Source organism: Cyanistes caeruleus, chromosome 12 (assembly GCF_971803275.1).
Source record: "Cyanistes caeruleus chromosome 12, bCyaCae1.hap1.1, whole genome shotgun sequence".
Classification (NCBI taxonomy): domain Eukaryota; kingdom Metazoa; phylum Chordata; class Aves; order Passeriformes; family Paridae; genus Cyanistes; species Cyanistes caeruleus.
Window position 1 is genome coordinate 20931259 of NC_141712.1, and position 16253 is coordinate 20947511.

Genomic DNA, 16253 nt, shown 5'->3' on the forward strand with positions numbered 1-16253 from the left:
GCTTCCAAAGGCGATCCCGATGGCTACAGACCGGGGAGGTGCCCGACGGGGTGCCCGGGGGTTAACGGGGGGTATCGCGGGTTGCCGAAGGTTGCCACGGCATTCCAAGAGTTTACCGGCGGTGCCCCAGGGTTCCCGGGAGGTGCTGTGGATTGACAGCAGGATTTCAGAGGGGTGCCCCGAGAGTATTGAAGGTTCCGGTACCGGGCGGTGCCCCAGTGGTACCGGGATGCGCCTGGATCTTGGCGGGTGGGTACCCGGGAGGTTACGTGGGGTACTGGGGATTGCCGTAGGGCTCCAGGGGAATACCGGCGCTGCCCGTGTGGTATCGGGGTGTTGTATCGGGGGTTGCCGGAGGCTTCCAGAGCGGTACCGCGGTGTAACGGGGATTGCCGAGGGTGTTGTAGGGGGTAAACTCCCGGTTGGAGGGTCCCGGGGATAATAGAGGGGTCCAGGGCATTGCCGGGGGATGCTCGGGGCGTGCTGGGGCCGCTCTCCGGGGCGGGGCGGTACCTGCGCGGCCGCCGCCTCACCTGGGGCGTTGCGGGGCGGGACGGGGCGGGACGCGGCGGGCGGCGACCGGAGCGGCGGCGGCGGCGACAGCAACGGACGGGCCATGCGGGGGCCGCGCTCCGGGCTCTGCCCGCTCTCCATCTTCATCCTCCTCCTCCTCTCCCCGCTCCTGCCGGCGGCCGCCCTCTCCCCGTCCCCGCCGTGCGTCCTCCCGGGGCTGCGCCGCGGGCCGCTCCCCGCACCAGGTAACTCGCACCGTCGGGGCGCGGCGGCACCGGACCCCCGGAACACCTCGGGGACGGGCTGGGGCCGCGATCGGGACCGCGATCGGGAATCGGGCCTCCGAACACTGGGGAGACGGCAGGGCCTCCCTCGCTGCCGGGATCAGGATCGCGTTGCCCCCGGTGGCGGGGCCGCTGCTTTTCGGGAGGAGCTCGCTGTGCCCCGGGTGTGGGGCTGCGCCATGGGGCTAGCCGGGCTCCTGTGGTCCGGATCTGTGCTCCCCCCGGGCTGTGGGGCTTGGCCATGGGGCTGGCTGTGCCCGGGGGGCTGGCGGTGCCCGTCTGATCTCACCGGGCTGCTGGCGGCTGATGCCAGCCCCACAGCCATGGGGCGCCCGCTGCGAGCAGGGCTGGGTCCCCGCAGGGTGGGTGACCGGCGCGGGGCCGGCAATGGGGCTGGGCGCCCCAGGGCCACCCTTCTCCGGCCCTGGGGTCCGGGCTGTGGCTGGCCCGAGGCTGGGCAGGGTCCTGCTGCTGCCAGCTCTTGGCTCGCTGCCGGCGCTTGGCCCGGGCCCGTTGCCCTCTTCGCTCGGCGGCTCCCGGGGGATCGGAGCTGCCCGGGAACGCGGCCGGAGCCAGCGCTCGTCTAATGGCCGCGGGAGCACTAAAAGCTCTCCTCGGCGGTAAGTGCCAGGGAGCGGCCCCGACCTCCGCCTGCTGTGGACACCACATCCCGTTTCCATCAGCGAAGCCTGCCAGGACTGGAGGTGGGCGCTGCCAGGCCCCTGCTGTGGGCACAGGCTGGGGTCTGGCAGTGCAGCTGCGACCCCCTCCGTGGGCACTACATGGCCCCGGTACCGACCGTGCGGCTCCGCCTTGGCACCCGGCGGGCACGGAGCCCCGTGGGCCCTCCACGGAGGGACCCCCGAGGACACGGTGGGGTACCCCCTGTGCCGCCTGGCACTGCGGTGGGAACAGCAACTCGTGCCCGGCTTGCCAGGGTGACTGATGCCCGTCCAGCCCCATCAAAGTCTCTTATCGCGGCCACCGCGACTGGGAGGGGCCCCGGTACTGCCCTCGGGGCACGGTTGCTGCTCCCCACATGGCCCCACCGTCGGCCCTGGGCTCGATCCCTCCGGTGTGGGGCACAGCTCTCCGTGCCCCATTCCACGCCTTCCGCAGCCCCCCCAGCCCCGCTCCGCGTCCCGCCCTGGGCCGCTCGGCCGCCCGGAGCTGGCTCAGCCCCGCTAATCCCCTAATCCTCTCCCCGGGGGGAGCGGAGCCGGGGCTGTGTCCAGCACGAGGGATGCAGCGTGGTAGGCGGGGGAGGGAGATTGAGTGCCCAGTGATCTGGCCACGGGGGGCTGGGAGCCCCGAGGGGGTGACACACCGGGAGGGGGTTGGGGCAGGGCTCTGCCCGCCCAGGAATTTCCCATCATCTGCGAAACAAAGCCGAAACTTCCACCGAAACTTCCACTGCGCTCCCGTACGGCGCCCGGTGCGCCCGGTGTTCCCTGCCCCGATCCTGGTGTCCTCTCCCCCTCTTCTACCGCCGCCAGCCTCACTCCGCCTCGGGACCCTGGGGGATCGCGGGGTCCTGGAGCTGGTGGTTGCGGCTCGGGGGTGTTGGGGGAGAGGTCCCCCCCATCCCCCTGACCCCTCACCCTCGCAGGGAGCTCCGGAGGCTGCGCAGGGCCGTACAGGACGGAGGAGCCCGATGTCGGGGTGCGGGAGGACGGGGGCTCCGTGCGGCTACCGGGGGTGGGCAGGGCTCTCGCCGTACCCCCCCAAGATGCTGGTTTCCCCCGGTATGCCGCTGGCCAGCCAGACCCTGCCCCAGTTCCTGCAAAGAGCAGGCACTCCCCCCAGGTAATGCTGCACCGCAAATCCCCCATCCCCTGCTCCCCCAGCCGGCTGTGCCCTCATTCACCTCCATCCCACAGGAGCTCCCCAGGGCTCACGCTGCTCTCAGGAGGCAGAAGAGGGACTGGGTGATCCCCCCCATCAAGGTTCCTGAAAATGAGAGGGGCCCCTTCCCCAAAAAGCTGGTTCAGGTATGAGGCTGGTCAGTCTGGGCATGGAGATGGGTGCTGGGGGTGCATCCCCGCTGCACCGGGGCGGGGCATACTGACCCCATCCCTTTGGCATGTCCTGTGTCTCCTCCCAGATCAAATCCAACCGGGACAGAGACACCAAGATCTTCTACAGCATCACAGGGCAGGGAGCAGATGCCCCCCCCGAGGGCATCTTCACCATTGAGAAGGAGTCAGGCTGGATGAAAGTGACGCAGCCGCTGGACCGTGAGCACATCGACAAGTACCACGTAGGTCCTTGCCTGGGGACACCAGGGGGATGTTGGGGTGCTCTGCCAGGCCCCCCACTCACACCCCACCCCACAGCTCTTCTCCCACGCCGTGTCTGAGAACGGGAAGCCAGTGGAGGAGCCGATGGAGATCATTGTGACAGTGACAGACCAGAATGACAACAAGCCCCAGTTCACGCAGGAGGTGTTCAGGGGCTCTGTGCCAGAGGGAGCTCTGCCAGGTAGAACCCCATGCCTTGGGGAATCTCTGCATTCCACCAGCCATGTTCCTTGGGCACAGCCCCGGCACTGTTCCCCTCGGCATCCCACTTACCTGGACACCCACATCCCCAGGCACCTCCGTCATGCAGGTGACAGCCACGGATGCGGATGATGCGGTGGAGACCTACAATGGTGTCATCGCCTACTCCATCCTCAGCCAGGAGCCACGGGAGCCCCATCCCCAAATGTTCACCGTCAACCGGGCCACTGGCACCCTCAGCGTGATTGCCAGCGGCCTCGACCGGGAGGTGGGCTCTGCAGCACCGTGGGGCAGGGGTCCCAGCCCCAAGCAGGGGCTGACAGAGTGTCTGTCTGTCTGTCTGTCTGTCCACCACAGCGAGTGCGGGAGTACACGCTGACTGTGCAGGCAGCTGACCTGGATGGGGAGGGGCTGACCACCACAGCGCTGGCTGTCATCGAGATCGCTGATGTCAATGACAATGCCCCCGAGTTTGACCCCAAAACGGTAATGTGGGCCCCCCTACTGGGTGTGACCCTCCCTGGTGCGTGCTGGGCCGTGCTGCTGATGGTGCCCCTGACCTGCAGTACGAGGCGGCCGTGCCGGAGAACGTGGCCGGGCGGGAGGTGGCCCGGCTGGCTGTCACTGACCTGGACGAGCCCGGCACGCCGGCGTGGCGAGCCGTCTACTCCATCCTGCGTGGCAACGACGGGGGTGCCTTTGCCATCACCACCGACCCTGCCACCAACGAGGGCATCCTCCGCACCGCCAAGGTCTGTGTCACCTCATGTCCCCCCGGTGCTGCCCACAGTGGGGTCCTGCTTGTGCCGCTCTCACTGCCCGTGTCTCCCCCTCTCCCAGGGTCTGGACTACGAGGCCAAGCAGCAGTTTGTGCTCCATGTGGCAGTGGCCAACGAGGTCCCCTTCGTCGTGAAGCTGCCGATGGCCACTGCTACGGTGACAGTCACCGTGGAGGATGTCAATGAGGCCCCGGTGTTCGTGCCGCTGGTGCAGCTGGCCACGGTGTCAGAGGATGTGCCCCCGGGGCAGACCCTCACCGCCTGCACGGCCCAGGACCCTGACAAGGCGCAGGGCCAGAGGATCAAGTGAGCGGGGACGGGGTTGGAGCGGAGGTTTGGAGGGTCTCCGCTGCCCCTCGCTGCAGCACCAGCTCCCCTGTGCCCCCCAGGTACCTGGTGGGGCACGACCCGGCAGGCTGGCTGGCTGTGCACCCCGAGAATGGCCTGGTGACCGCGCGGGACCACCTGGACCGCGAGTCCCCCTTCGTCAAGAACAGCACCTACATGGCCATGCTGCTGGCCGTGGATGATGGTGAGGGACATGAAAGGGCCCTTGTTCCCCCTCCCACATGAGGGGCACGTGCTGCCATCACCAGGAAACACATCCCAGCTCCAGCATGGAGCAGTGCAGGGGCTGCCTGGCCCCACCCCTGCCCGGGGCACCCCAGCCCCATGAGAGTCCTGGGTTTGGGGTCCCCTCTCCAGAATTGTCCCCACCAGGCTCACCGCCGGCTACGGGCACGGGCACGCTACTCCTCACCCTGCTCGATGTGAACGACAACGGCCCCGAGGCCGAGCCACGGGACATCACTGTCTGCCAGCGCAGTCCCCAGCCCCAGCTCCTCACCGTCACCGACCGGGACCTGCCCCCCAACACCGGCCCCTTCCGCGCCGAGCTCACCCACGGCTCGGAGGACAGCTGGGCTGTGGAGGTGGGGGACACAGGTATTGCAGTGGGGCTGAACATTATGTGGGGGGTCCTCAGCAGAGGCAGCTGTGCTGTGGCTGCATTCCTGGTGCATCGTCCGTGAGCCCCCAGTCTCACACAGGTGACACAGTGACACTGCAGCTGGTGGCACCGCTGGAGCCGGACACCTACAGCGTGTACCTGCGGCTGCTGGACCAGCCGGGCAGAGCCCAAGTGACCATTGTCACCGCACGGGTCTGTGCCTGCGAGGGGCAGGCACAGGGCTGTCCCCAGAGACCCCAGCCTGTCACCGCCCTGCCCTTCGTCCTCGCCACCCTGGGCGCGCTACTGGCCCTGCTGCGTGAGTGGGGCTCCTGGGGCTGTGGGGATACCCCTGTCCTGGGCACCTGGGGGACACATGTCCCCACTGATGGCACTATTCCCCCCAGTCATCCTGCTGCTGCTGCTGCTCTTCATGAGGAGGAGGAAGGTGACGAAGGAGCCGCTGCTGCTGCCCGAAGATGACACAAGGGACAACATCTTCTACTACGGGGAAGAGGGCGGCGGCGAGGAGGACCAGGTGGGTGTGGGGGGTCAGGGGTCTGGTGACAGCGTGGGCAACCTGACTCTGCCCCTCTCCCTGTGTGTGTGTGTGTCCCCAGAACTACGACCTGCGGCAGCTGCACCGGGGGCTGGACGCCCGGCCCGAGGTGATCCGCAATGATGTGGCCCCCACCCTCCTGCCAGCCCCCCAGTACCGGCCTCGCCCCACCAACCCCGACGATATCGGCACCTTCATCGAGGAGGTGAGTCCTGACCTGGAGAGAGCCTGGGGAGTGACAGCGCAGGGACACAGGTACTGACCCCTCTGCTCCCCCAGAACCTGAAGGCGGCCGACACGGACCCCACGGCCCCCCCCTATGACTCGCTGCTGGTGTTTGACTACGAGGGCAGCGGCTCGGAAGCCACCTCGCTCAGCTCCCTCAACTCCTCCGCCTCCGACGGGGACCAGGACTACGACTACCTCAACGACTGGGGCGGCCGCTTCCGCAAGCTGGCCGAGCTGTATGGCGGCGGCGAGGAGGACGATTAGGGACCCCCAGCCTGCCGCTGCCCCCGCCTTATTGCTGCTTTTGTGCCTTGGGGGTTCCCCCTGCCGTGCCCCCCACCCCAGCGCAGCCCCCTCACCTCCTCGCCTGTGTTTTTGTGGTTATCTATTTTTTAAGGTATGGAATGATGGCGTGTGATGCTGCGGACAAGGGGATGGGAGCTGGGTCAGTTTTAATAAAGGATTTGGTTTTTTTAGATGTTCCAGGCTCTGTGTCACTCTGTGCCCTGGAGATCAGCGCTGCCCTGAGCCCTGCAGTGAACCCTCCCCAGCCCTGGGCCCCCTTGCCCACCACAGTGTGGAACCTATGGCACAGCTGCAGTGTCACCCATGCCCCCCCCCAGGGTGTCCTTGTCCCCAAGGGGTGCTGATGGGCACTGACCACCAATTTGTGCTTCACAGGAATGATACTGGTGGCATTGGGCATTCCTGGTGCTAAATCCCTCCTGGCTTGGGCAGCCGGACCATGGGTGCTAGCATGGGTGGGCACAGCAGCCTCTGGCCCTGGCAGGATCCTGAGCTCTGGGGGTCTCCCAGTGGCTCCAGGATCAGCTCCTGACAGGCATGGGATGGGGGCAGCTGATGGCACAGGGGCTCCCCTTCCATAGGGTCACCCCCAGCTGTGCTGTGCTTTGGGACAGAGGGGTGTGGGGGAAGCCAGGGACTGCAGCATCAGGAGGGGTCCTTCTTGCCCGGGGGATCCCTGGGTACGATATTTGTCCCCTGTGGCGGAGCTGGGATCTGTGGGGACACCCTGGGGTACTCCTGGCTCCTGTCACCCAGCAGCACCCCTTGTTCCCACTGCCCTGGACGGGAGAGGCACGGAGAGCACGAGTGCCGGGAGTACCAGGGGCACGGGGAGCCGGGGGTACCCGGGACGGGCAGAGCACCCGGGGTGTTGAGGGTACCGGGGGCTGAAGGAGTAACGGGGCTTCCACGGTGCCGGGTAGGGTACACAGTACCGTGGGGGGTACCGGGACAGCGGGTGTCGGGGGTACCGGGATCCCGGGTGCGGGCGGGACGGGACCGCCTCCCGTCGGGGCGGGACGGGGCGGTTCTCGGCGGGGTCGACACCTGCGGGGAGGGATCGGGAGGGGACCGGACGCACCTGCGACTCCGTGGTGGCAGCGCCCGATCCCTCCAGCACCAACCGGCACCTGCACCGGCACCGGCACCGGCACCGGCCATGGGGCGGCGGGCGGGTTGCTCGGTCCCGCTCTGCCTCCTCTTGCTCCTGCTCCAGGTGAGCCACGGAATGGGGCGGCAGGACCCTGCCCGGGACCCTGCCCGGGGCAGCGGGACCTTGCTCGGGAGCCTGCCCGGTGCTAAGGTCTCTCTCCGGGCAGAGCGGGCAGCGGCTGTGCCAGCGGGCAGCGTCGTGCCAGCCCGGCTTCACCGCCGAGACCTTCGCCCTGACGGTGCCGCGGGACAGCGTGGCGGCGGGACGGGCTGTGGGACGCGGTAAGGACACGGGGACAACCGGCTAGGGAGGGCAGGGTGGCTGTGGGGACAGGGACGGGACTGTGGGACAGACGGGGGGTGTGTGGGATGGGGGTGGGCGATGGGGGACGTTAAGCCGTGGCTCCGTGCCCGAGTGGTGCTGGTGTGGCCACGGGGATGGGGCGGTGGGGACAGTGCTGTGGCAGTGGGGATGGTGCCATGGGGATGGCGGTGGGGACAGTGCCATGACGGTGGGGACAGGCTGGCTGTGGTGGCAGGTGGCATGGGGGACAGAGGCTGGTGTGTCCCCCAGAGCGGTGGGGCCGCACTGAGGGCTGTGGTGGTCCCAGGGCAAGCGGCAGTCAGTGGTCCTGGCACGGTGGGACAGAGTCGTGGCGCGGGGGCAGCAGGAGCCGCTCCCCGGGGTGCGCCGGCGCGGGCGGCGCTGACTCAGGCACCGCAGACCTGTTGGGGCCGGCAGGTTGGGGTGTGGGGTGCGCAGGCGCCTGCCCTGCCCCGTGCCTCACCTGGCACCCTGGGTTCACCAGGGTGAGCCCCACTTTGGACCCACAGTGTAGGCCCCCAGAGCAGCTCTTGGCATGGGGACGGGCACCAGAATGGGCTCCTAGGCTTTTGGGGATGTTGGTGTCCCATTGTGCTGGCACTAAAGCCCTGTTCGGGTGTGGCAAGGGGGCACTGGGGAGCTGCTGCCACTCTGGGGCCCCCACAAAAGGCTCCGTGGGCTCTGGGGCTGTGTGCAGGGGCTGCCACCATCTGCACCAGTTCATGCTGAGAGTGATGCTGGCACGCAGTGTGTGTGCCAGGCTGGCTGGGTGGGCACAGAGCTGAGGGGCACTGAGCACCCAGTGCTACACCAAGGGCTCCCAAACATCCTCAGTTCCGTAACGGCTTTTCCTGGGAGAGCCGGGACTCGGACCCTGCCCCATAGCCCAGGAATTGTGTTTGTTTGCCTTGGGGTTGATCATTAACTGCAGAAACCGATGTCCATCAGGGCAGGGCCTGATACCAGGGTGACGGGCAGCCCTGTGACTTTCCTGCAGCACTGAGACCTGCTGGAATCCTCTGTCCTGGCACCAGCACTTTCAGTTTTGGGTTCCGGTCACAGTCAGGGCGTGGGAGGAAGGAAGGGACCATCTGCCCTTGAGGCCTGTGTTGCACCCAGTGATTCATAGCTGTGCCACGGCACTGCCAGCCATGGGGTGGCCGAGCCTGGTGGATGCCAGGCCATGCTGGGCCACAGAGCACCCCAAAGCTTGTGGCCAGGCTGACGAGCCGGCCTGTAATTAGCTTGATGAGTTGAGCGCGGTGTTTTCCTTCCAGCAGGCCCAGACAGGCCCTGCGCGGCGCCGGGGCGGCGAACAGCAACACCTGCGTGGGGGCTGTGGCATCACCAGGGCTCTGCTCCGTGGGTCGGGGGGCTCTGGGGCGGTGGGGATGTGATGGGGGCTGGGACAGTCCCCGTCAGCCCTGGGTGGAGAAACCTCGAGAGTCTGAAGTCACGGCGAAACTGGGGTGACGTCAGTGGATGTGTCACCCGCAGCACCTTCACCCCGGGGTGAGCCCCCTGCCCTGGCACAGCCGCGTGTGTGCAACCCACGGTGCTGGTGGCACTGCGGGGATGGTGACACCCTGCTCTGCCTGTGCCCAGCCCCGCTGAGACCTCACAGGGCATCAGGTGGCTTTGGGGGGCTGCCCTGTTTCCCTGAGTGGGGTCTCGGCCCCACACCCTGCTTGGCAGCCTGGCTGTCCCAGTGCCCTGTAGGTGGTGGTGGGGGACTGAAGTGGGGGGATCCCCCTGTAGGACTCCCTGAGTTCTCCTTTTCTCCCACCCCCACCATTCCCAGGAGAGGGCCCCCCCTCCACCCCCAGCTCCCAGCCCCGGGGAGAGGAGGGCTGGGGCCAGCCCTCCTTCAGCCGAGCTGGAAAAACAGGTTGTGCACGGCCAGGTGGGAAGGGGGGGAGTTGGAAGGGGGGAGAGCGGGGAGAGGGGAGCTGTTTCTGAGCACCCTCCTGGAATGCAGTGCGGGCTGAGCACTGAGCGCTCGGTGCACCCGTGTGGGGCTGGGGGCTTCGTGCCGCCCCTCGCTGCACCCACCGGGCCCGCTGCCAGGGCCAGGGCCGAGCACTGCGGCTGTGCCCGAGGCTGCCGCTCCTTCCCCGCCTGCCCCGGCACGTTCCTGCCCAGCCGGCCCCACCGGCTCCCCCAGCCCTGCCCGGGGGTCCCGCCGTGGGGCGAGCGGGGCTGGCATCGCGCCGGCTGCTCCTGGGCCGGGTCGGGGGCACCGGGGTGGGCAGGGGGGCAGCGACTGCTCCCCCCTCCATGGCACAGCCACCCCGGATTCCTGGGCTGCCCGTGGGCTGACGTAAGCCACGGGCTCCGTTCCGATGGGGGCCGCGCTGCCTCCCGCCCACCCCGGCGCGTCCCCTGCCGGGGCGATGCTGGCAGGGCTGGCTCCGGAGCCTGGGTGCCGCTGGCTCCAGCAGCTCTCTCCCAGACAAAGGGGGCTTGTTCGGGAGCACGGCCCGGCTCATGTGATGCCGGCTGACCGCTGCCTCGCGGCGGCCCAGCTCTGCTGCGCCCAGCCCGCTGCCAAGCTGGTGACATCGGGACCCCGCCTGCCCGCTGTCCCTGGGGCTGGGGGTCCCGGACGTACCTGGGCAGGTTGAGGGGTCTGTCTGCCAGGGCACTGGGTGCCAGTGCAGGTGAGGGACTTCTGCACTGGTCTTTATTGGAAAAGCAGCTGGAGCAGCATGGGCACAGTGGTGGTGACATGCTGTGCCACAGGGATACACCTGTATGGGGATGTGCCGTGCCTGGTGCCGTGCCGTACATGGTGCCAGGAACCGGGACGTGCTGTGCCAGGTGCCACTCGCCCCATTGTCACTGTCTGGCAGGATCCTGTGGCACGGTAGGTCCTGCCATGTCCTGTCCTAGACCAAAGCCAGGTCAGGGGTGCACTGTGTGCTGTGCCCAGGATGGAATCCTGGCAGGGCAAGTGTCACTGCGTGTGGAGCATCCCCGGCACCGCTGGGGCGTGGCTGTGCTGTGTGTGCCCATGTCCCCAGAACCCCCTGCCACTCAGTCCCCTGTCCCCAGTGAGCTTTGTGGACTGTGGTGAGCCGCGCCGTGCCGCCTTCCTCCCGGACGACACGCGCTTCAAGGTGAGCAGGGATGGCATCGTCTCTGCCACCCGGCCCGTGCAGCTCCAGCAGCGGGAGATCGCCTTTGCCGTGCACACCTGGGACGCCACGGGCAAGAAGCATTCGGCCAAGGTGACCCTGCGCCAGCGGTGGCGCCAGCACCCACACGAGAGGATGCAGCAGGTAAAGCACAGACCCATTCCCTGGGGTCACAGCAGCCCCTGCCCCTGGTGCAGAGGGCTCAGCAAGGTGCTGGCACTGAGTGGTGCCATTGTCCCAACAGGACACGGTACCCGACGTGCTGACCTTCCCGGAGCATGGACACGGCCTCCGGCGGCAGAAGAGGGACTGGGTCATTCCTCCCATCAACTGCCCTGAGAATGAGCGGGGACCCTTCCCCAAGAAGCTGGTGCAGGTACGTGTGCCCACAGGGACCAGGCAGGGTCCAAGGGGGTCCCCTTGGACATGTCTCATCTTCTTCCTGCCTCGCTGCCAGATCAAATCCAACAAGGACAAGGAGACCAAGGTTTTCTACAGCATCACGGGGCAGGGAGCAGACACCATCCCCGTGGGTGTCTTCATCATCGAGCGGGAGACGGGGTGGCTGGAGGTGACAAAACCCCTGGACCGGGAGGACAAGGATAAATATGTGGTGAGTGAGGGGAGCCTGTGGCAGGATGGGGACGGTCCTGGGGACGGCACACACGCTGACTGTGCCCTTGCAGCTCTACTCCCATGCTGTGTCAGCCAACGGGCAGTCCGTGGAAGACCCCATGGAGATCATCATCACCGTCACTGACCAGAACGACAACCGGCCCGTCTTCACCCAGCAAGTCTTTGTTGGCTACATTGAGGAGAACGCAAAGCCGGGTACGTGGGGAACTCTGAGCTGGGACCACACAGAGCCCTGAGCGGGAGCAGTGCCAGCGTGTCCAGTGGATTCTGTCCCATCATTAAAATCTCCCTGACTTGTCCCCATGTCCAGGCACATCTGTGATGACCGTGAACGCTACAGATGCAGATGATGCGATCAACGTGAACAACGGCATCATTGGCTACTCCATCCTCAGCGAGGAGCCCAAGAGTGCAGAGGACATGTTCACCATCAATGCCGAGAAGGGCATCATCAGTGTCATTGGCACAGGACTGGACCGGGAGGTGGGCACCTTGCCACAGCTCAGGGGAGCCTGCAGCTACTCTGCAGCGGGATGTGCTATGGGGAGAAAGGGATACAGGAGCCCTGGTGTCTATCTGGTTTTGGGACATGCAATCCCTGGGCCACTGTCCCTGGCTGTAGGGGTGTCTGCAGCCTCGAGCTGTGCTGGAAACACTCCAGGGACCTCCAGCCTTGCTGAGCCCTGGAGTGGGTGCAGTGCCAGCCCCTCAGGTGGGCAGCTGGGACATTGGCTGCCTCTGTGCCAGCAGGGAACAGCGAGTCTGGAGAAGGGTGGAGGAGCAGGCAGGTGATGGCTGGAGGAGGGGAAGACCACAGTCCCCACCCCAGCCCTAACTAGGTGATTTTTCCCTGCAGACCACTCCCAACTACACACTGATCATCCAGGCTGCAGACCAGGAGGGCAGAGGCCTGACCAACACTGCCACTGCCATCATCAAAGTCACTGATGCCAACGACAACCCTCCCATCTTCAACCCCAGCATGGTACCAACTGGCCCCGGCCGCTGTCCTCCCTGACCATCGTGGCACAAGCCCCCACCTGGGGTGCCTGGGGCCACACAGGTGATTGTCCCTGTCTCATTTTGCAGTATGAGGTGGCAGTGGATGAGAACGAGGTGGGGGTGACAGTGGCCCGGCTGCATGTGACAGACCAGGACCTGCCAGGATCCCCAGCCTGGCATGCTGTCTACCGCATCCAGAGTGGGGACCCGCAGGGCGACTTCGAGATCAGCACTGACCCCAAAACTAACGATGGGATTCTGAAAACTGCCAAGGTGGGTCCTGCTGCTGCATGGCTGCCTCAGCACCAGCTGACTCCCTGCTGGCACTACCCGGCTTCTCTCCCACCCCCAGGGCCTGGATTATGAGACCCAGAACCAGTACAAGCTCGTGGTGTCAGTGGAGAACGAGGTCCCCTTCACTGTGACCCTGAACCCTGCCACAGCCACTGTCCTGGTGGTGGTCAGGGACAAGAATGAAGCCCCCATGTTCATACCCCCAGTCAAGGAGGTAATGGTGAGGGAGGATGTGCCAGTGGGATACCAGATCGCCTCCTACACAGCCCAGGATCCTGACAAGGACCAGAACCAGAAAATCACGTGAGTGGAGGGTGGTGGGGGCTTTGCTGGGGTGTCTGAGGGGCTGCACTGTCCCGTGTGCCCCTTTCTCTCCCGCTGCTGACCCCTGGCTGCCCCCAGGTATCGCATGGGCAGCGACCCCGCGGGGTGGTTGGCCATTAACCCTGAGAACGGCATCATCACGGCAATCCAGACACTGGACCGGGAATCAGCGTATGCCATCAACAGCACCTACAAGGCCATCGTCCTGGCTGTGGACAATGGTGAGGATGGCCAACTGCTGTCCCCGTGCCCAGCTCCGTGTGCCCCCATGGTGTCCAGGCCCCTCCCTGGGTGCCTTGCTGACTCTCAGTCCCACAGGGTCACCACAAGCTGCCACCGGCATGGGGACACTGCTCCTCCTGCTTCAAGATGTGAACGACAACTGGCCCGTGCCAGAGCCCCGGAGCTTCGACATCTGCAACCGGCAGCCCGAGGAGCAGACGCTGAAGATCATCGACAAGGACCTGCCCCCCAACACCTACCCCTTCCAGGCAGAGCTGATGCACGGCTCCGGCAGCAACTGGACTGCCAGGGTGGTGCAACAAGGTGGGTGCCACCTGCTCTGGGGCTGGCTCTGCCGTGAGCACTAGGCTGGGCACCTGCCACAGGACAAAGTCCTGTGCCAGCGCCAAGGGTGTTCCCAAAGCAGAGCTGGGAAAGGGGCTGGAGCACCAGGAGTGGCTGAGGGAGCTGGGGAGGCTCAGGAGGGACCTTCTTGCTCTCCACAACTCCCTGGCAGGAGGGTGCAGCCAGGTGAGGGTCAGGATCTGCTCCTAAGGGACAGGACAAGGGGAAACAACCTTGAGTTGTGCCAGGAGAGATTTGGGTTGGATATTGGGGAAAATTAATTCATGGAAAGGGGTGGTCAGGCATTGGAACAGGCTGCCCAGGGCAGTGGTGGAATCCCCATCCGTGGAGGGATTTAAGAGCTGTGTGAATGTGGCACTTCAGGAAATGGGTCAGTGGTGGCCTTGGCAGTGCTGGGGGATGGCTGGACTCAGTAATCTTGGAGATGTTTTCCAACCCGAATGATTCTGTGGTTCACCAAGACCTGGTGAAGCTGACCATGAAGAAAGAGCTGGAGCCGGGTGAGTACAGCATCTTCCTGAAGCTGCTGGATGCGCAGAACAAGGAGCAGGTGACACAGGTGCGAGCCCAGGTCTGCAGCTGCGAGGGGCCAGCCAAGAACTGCGAGAAGCGAGCGTTCATCTCCGGTGGCATGGGCGTGCCTGCCATCCTGGGCATCCTGGGGGGCATCCTGGCGCTACTCAGTGAGTACCCGGGGATGAGGATGATAGGGACAGAGAGAAGGTCACCCTCTCCCTGCTGCCCTGACACCCCATCCCTGTGCCTGCAGTCCTGTTGCTGCTGCTGCTGCTCTTCGCAAGGAGGAGGAAGGTGGTGAAGGAACCGCTGCTCCCACCCGAGGATGACATGAGGGACAATGTGTACCACTATGACGAGGAGGGTGGTGGTGAGGAGGACCAGGTGGGATGCCTGTGCCTGCTGGACCCTGCCCACCCGGTGCTGGTGGCGGTGCCTGCAGTTGTCCCTCGAGCCTTGACTCCTGCTGTCCCCCCAGGACTATGACCTGAGCCAGCTGCACCGGGGGCTGGACGCCCGGCCCGAGGTGATCCGCAATGATGTGGCCCCCACCCTCCTGCCAGCCCCCCAGTACCGGCCTCGCCCCGCCAACCCCGATGAGATCGGGAACTTCATTGACGAGGTGAGTCCTGGCCCAGGGGGTGGCACATCCCTGCCACACCAGCGCAGGGACACAGGTACTGACCCCTCTGCTCCCCCAGAACCTGAAGGCGGCCGACACGGACCCCACGGCCCCCCCCTACGACTCGCTGCTGGTGTTTGACTACGAGGGCAGCGGCTCGGAAGCCACCTCGCTCAGCTCCCTCAACTCCTCCGCCTCCGACGGGGACCAGGACTACGACTACCTCAACGACTGGGGCGGCCGCTTCCGCAAGCTGGCCGAGCTGTATGGCGGCGGCGAGGAGGACGATTAGGGACCCCCAGCCTGCCGCTGCCACCTCATTTCACCCCTCTGGACTCACGTCGGTCTCTGTCCAGGGTGGCCAAACCCCCTCCAACACCTCCTGAACCCCGTGCCCAAGTCCCCCTCACTGAGAAAACCTCAGGCTCGCTGGGGGATGGAGGGGTTTTGGGGTAGTCTGGGTGTTTCCTGGCCCCCTTGGCTCCAGGGCATGGAACAGTTTAATCCATTCCCCATCCTGGAATTGAGGTGCTCCCAGCTGTGGGGGGCAGGATCAGGTCCTTCTTCCCTATTCCATGCGGGGAAAAAGGGTTTCTCTGGCGCTCTCCAAAATACCTCGTGCTCCCAGCCCCACACAGGCTCAGATCGTGAACCTGCTGATGGAGAAGTGTGACCAGGCACTCGATCAACACAGACCAAAGATGCACCATCACAGGTGGTGATTCCCGCATCGCAGGGAATTGTATTTACTACAGTATGTACAGGCAGATTTCTATTTTTCCGTATCCCAGATTATGGTTTGATTTCTTCCCGTGTCGTGTAATTAGCGTCTTCCCAGGTGTAATTAGCGTGCAGTCATTGAAAGGTACTTTCCAAAATCAAAGGGCTTTCCCAAAATCCTGACCTCTGTGTTTAGCTGTCATCACAGTTTGTATTTTTTATCATGGGAAAAGGGTCTGACGCAAGCTGTGAAACCAGCGGCGGCCAAGTGTTGATTGCATGTTTTTTATATAAAATTGAAAAATAAATTGTTTTAAGAAAACCAAACCACTTTCCTGTGCGTGAGGCTCTGCCGGTGCTGGAAGGCTTTACCTGCTGCACAGGTGTGGCCGTGGCCCCCTCCACAGGGCAAGTGGGCCATCAGAATCGTGGAAGGGTTTGAGCTGGAAGAGACCTTAAGGATGTTAAATTGCACCACTCTGCAAGGGCAAGGACGCCTTCCACTGTCCCAGGTTGCTCCAAGCCCCGGCCACTCCGGCCTTGGGCACTTCCAGGCCTGGGACAGCCACAGCTGCTCTGGACAAGTGGCAGGGCCTCATCGCTCTCAAGTGAGAAGGATTCTTTCCTAACAGCGCGTCTAACGCTGCCCTGAGGCGGCGGGAGCCATTTTCCCGGCCCAGCCCGTGTCCCCAGGCCCGCCCCGGCTCCCCGGCCGCTCTCTCCTCCCTCTCCCGACCTCCCCAAGATGGCGGCCAGCAGCGCGGCCCCTCCCCTCACGCGCCCTCCCTGTCATGGCGGCCGGCGGCGGCCCCGCCCCT

At 65.4% G+C, this 16253-nt stretch overlaps 2 protein-coding genes across 2 annotated transcripts; both read left to right on the forward strand.

The window, feature by feature from the left end:
- The first annotated feature begins 561 nt into the window (after positions 1-561).
- LOC147650915 (B-cadherin-like) lies at positions 562-6291 on the forward strand. The gene is made up of 15 exons (XM_086847982.1): positions 562-758; positions 2407-2603; positions 2678-2788; positions 2902-3057; positions 3134-3278; positions 3391-3566; positions 3656-3784; positions 3865-4050; positions 4139-4383; positions 4467-4609; positions 4798-5022; positions 5127-5345; positions 5434-5564; positions 5647-5790; positions 5865-6291. The coding sequence occupies exons 1-15, from the start codon at positions 617-619 to the stop codon at positions 6075-6077; spliced, it is 2562 nt and encodes an 853-aa protein (XP_086704108.1). The 5' UTR covers positions 562-616; the 3' UTR covers positions 6078-6291.
- Positions 6292-7190: 899 nt separating this feature from the next.
- LOC111944815 (cadherin-1-like) lies at positions 7191-15762 on the forward strand. Its single transcript, XM_086847984.1, has 16 exons — positions 7191-7335; positions 7439-7553; positions 10651-10877; positions 10978-11109; positions 11191-11346; positions 11420-11564; positions 11680-11852; positions 12226-12354; positions 12459-12644; positions 12724-12968; positions 13068-13210; positions 13308-13535; positions 14039-14260; positions 14347-14477; positions 14572-14715; positions 14795-15762. The coding sequence occupies exons 1-16, from the start codon at positions 7279-7281 to the stop codon at positions 15005-15007; spliced, it is 2646 nt and encodes an 881-aa protein (XP_086704110.1). The 5' UTR covers positions 7191-7278; the 3' UTR covers positions 15008-15762.
- The last annotated feature ends 491 nt before the right edge of the window (positions 15763-16253 follow it).

Coding starts and splice junctions, on each gene's coding strand:
- LOC147650915 (XM_086847982.1), top strand. CDS start 617: ATGCGGGGGCCGCGCTCCGGGCTCTGCCCGCTCTCCATCTTCATCCTC. Junction 3,279..3,390: donor GCCAGAGGGAGCTCTGCCAG/GTAGAACCCCAT, acceptor CCACATCCCCAG/GCACCTCCGTCATGCAGGTG. Junction 5,023..5,126: donor TGTGGAGGTGGGGGACACAG/GTATTGCAGTGG, acceptor AGTCTCACACAG/GTGACACAGTGACACTGCAG.
- LOC111944815 (XM_086847984.1), top strand. CDS start 7,279: ATGGGGCGGCGGGCGGGTTGCTCGGTCCCGCTCTGCCTCCTCTTGCTC. Junction 10,878..10,977: donor CACACGAGAGGATGCAGCAG/GTAAAGCACAGA, acceptor TTGTCCCAACAG/GACACGGTACCCGACGTGCT. Junction 11,347..11,419: donor AGGACAAGGATAAATATGTG/GTGAGTGAGGGG, acceptor GTGCCCTTGCAG/CTCTACTCCCATGCTGTGTC.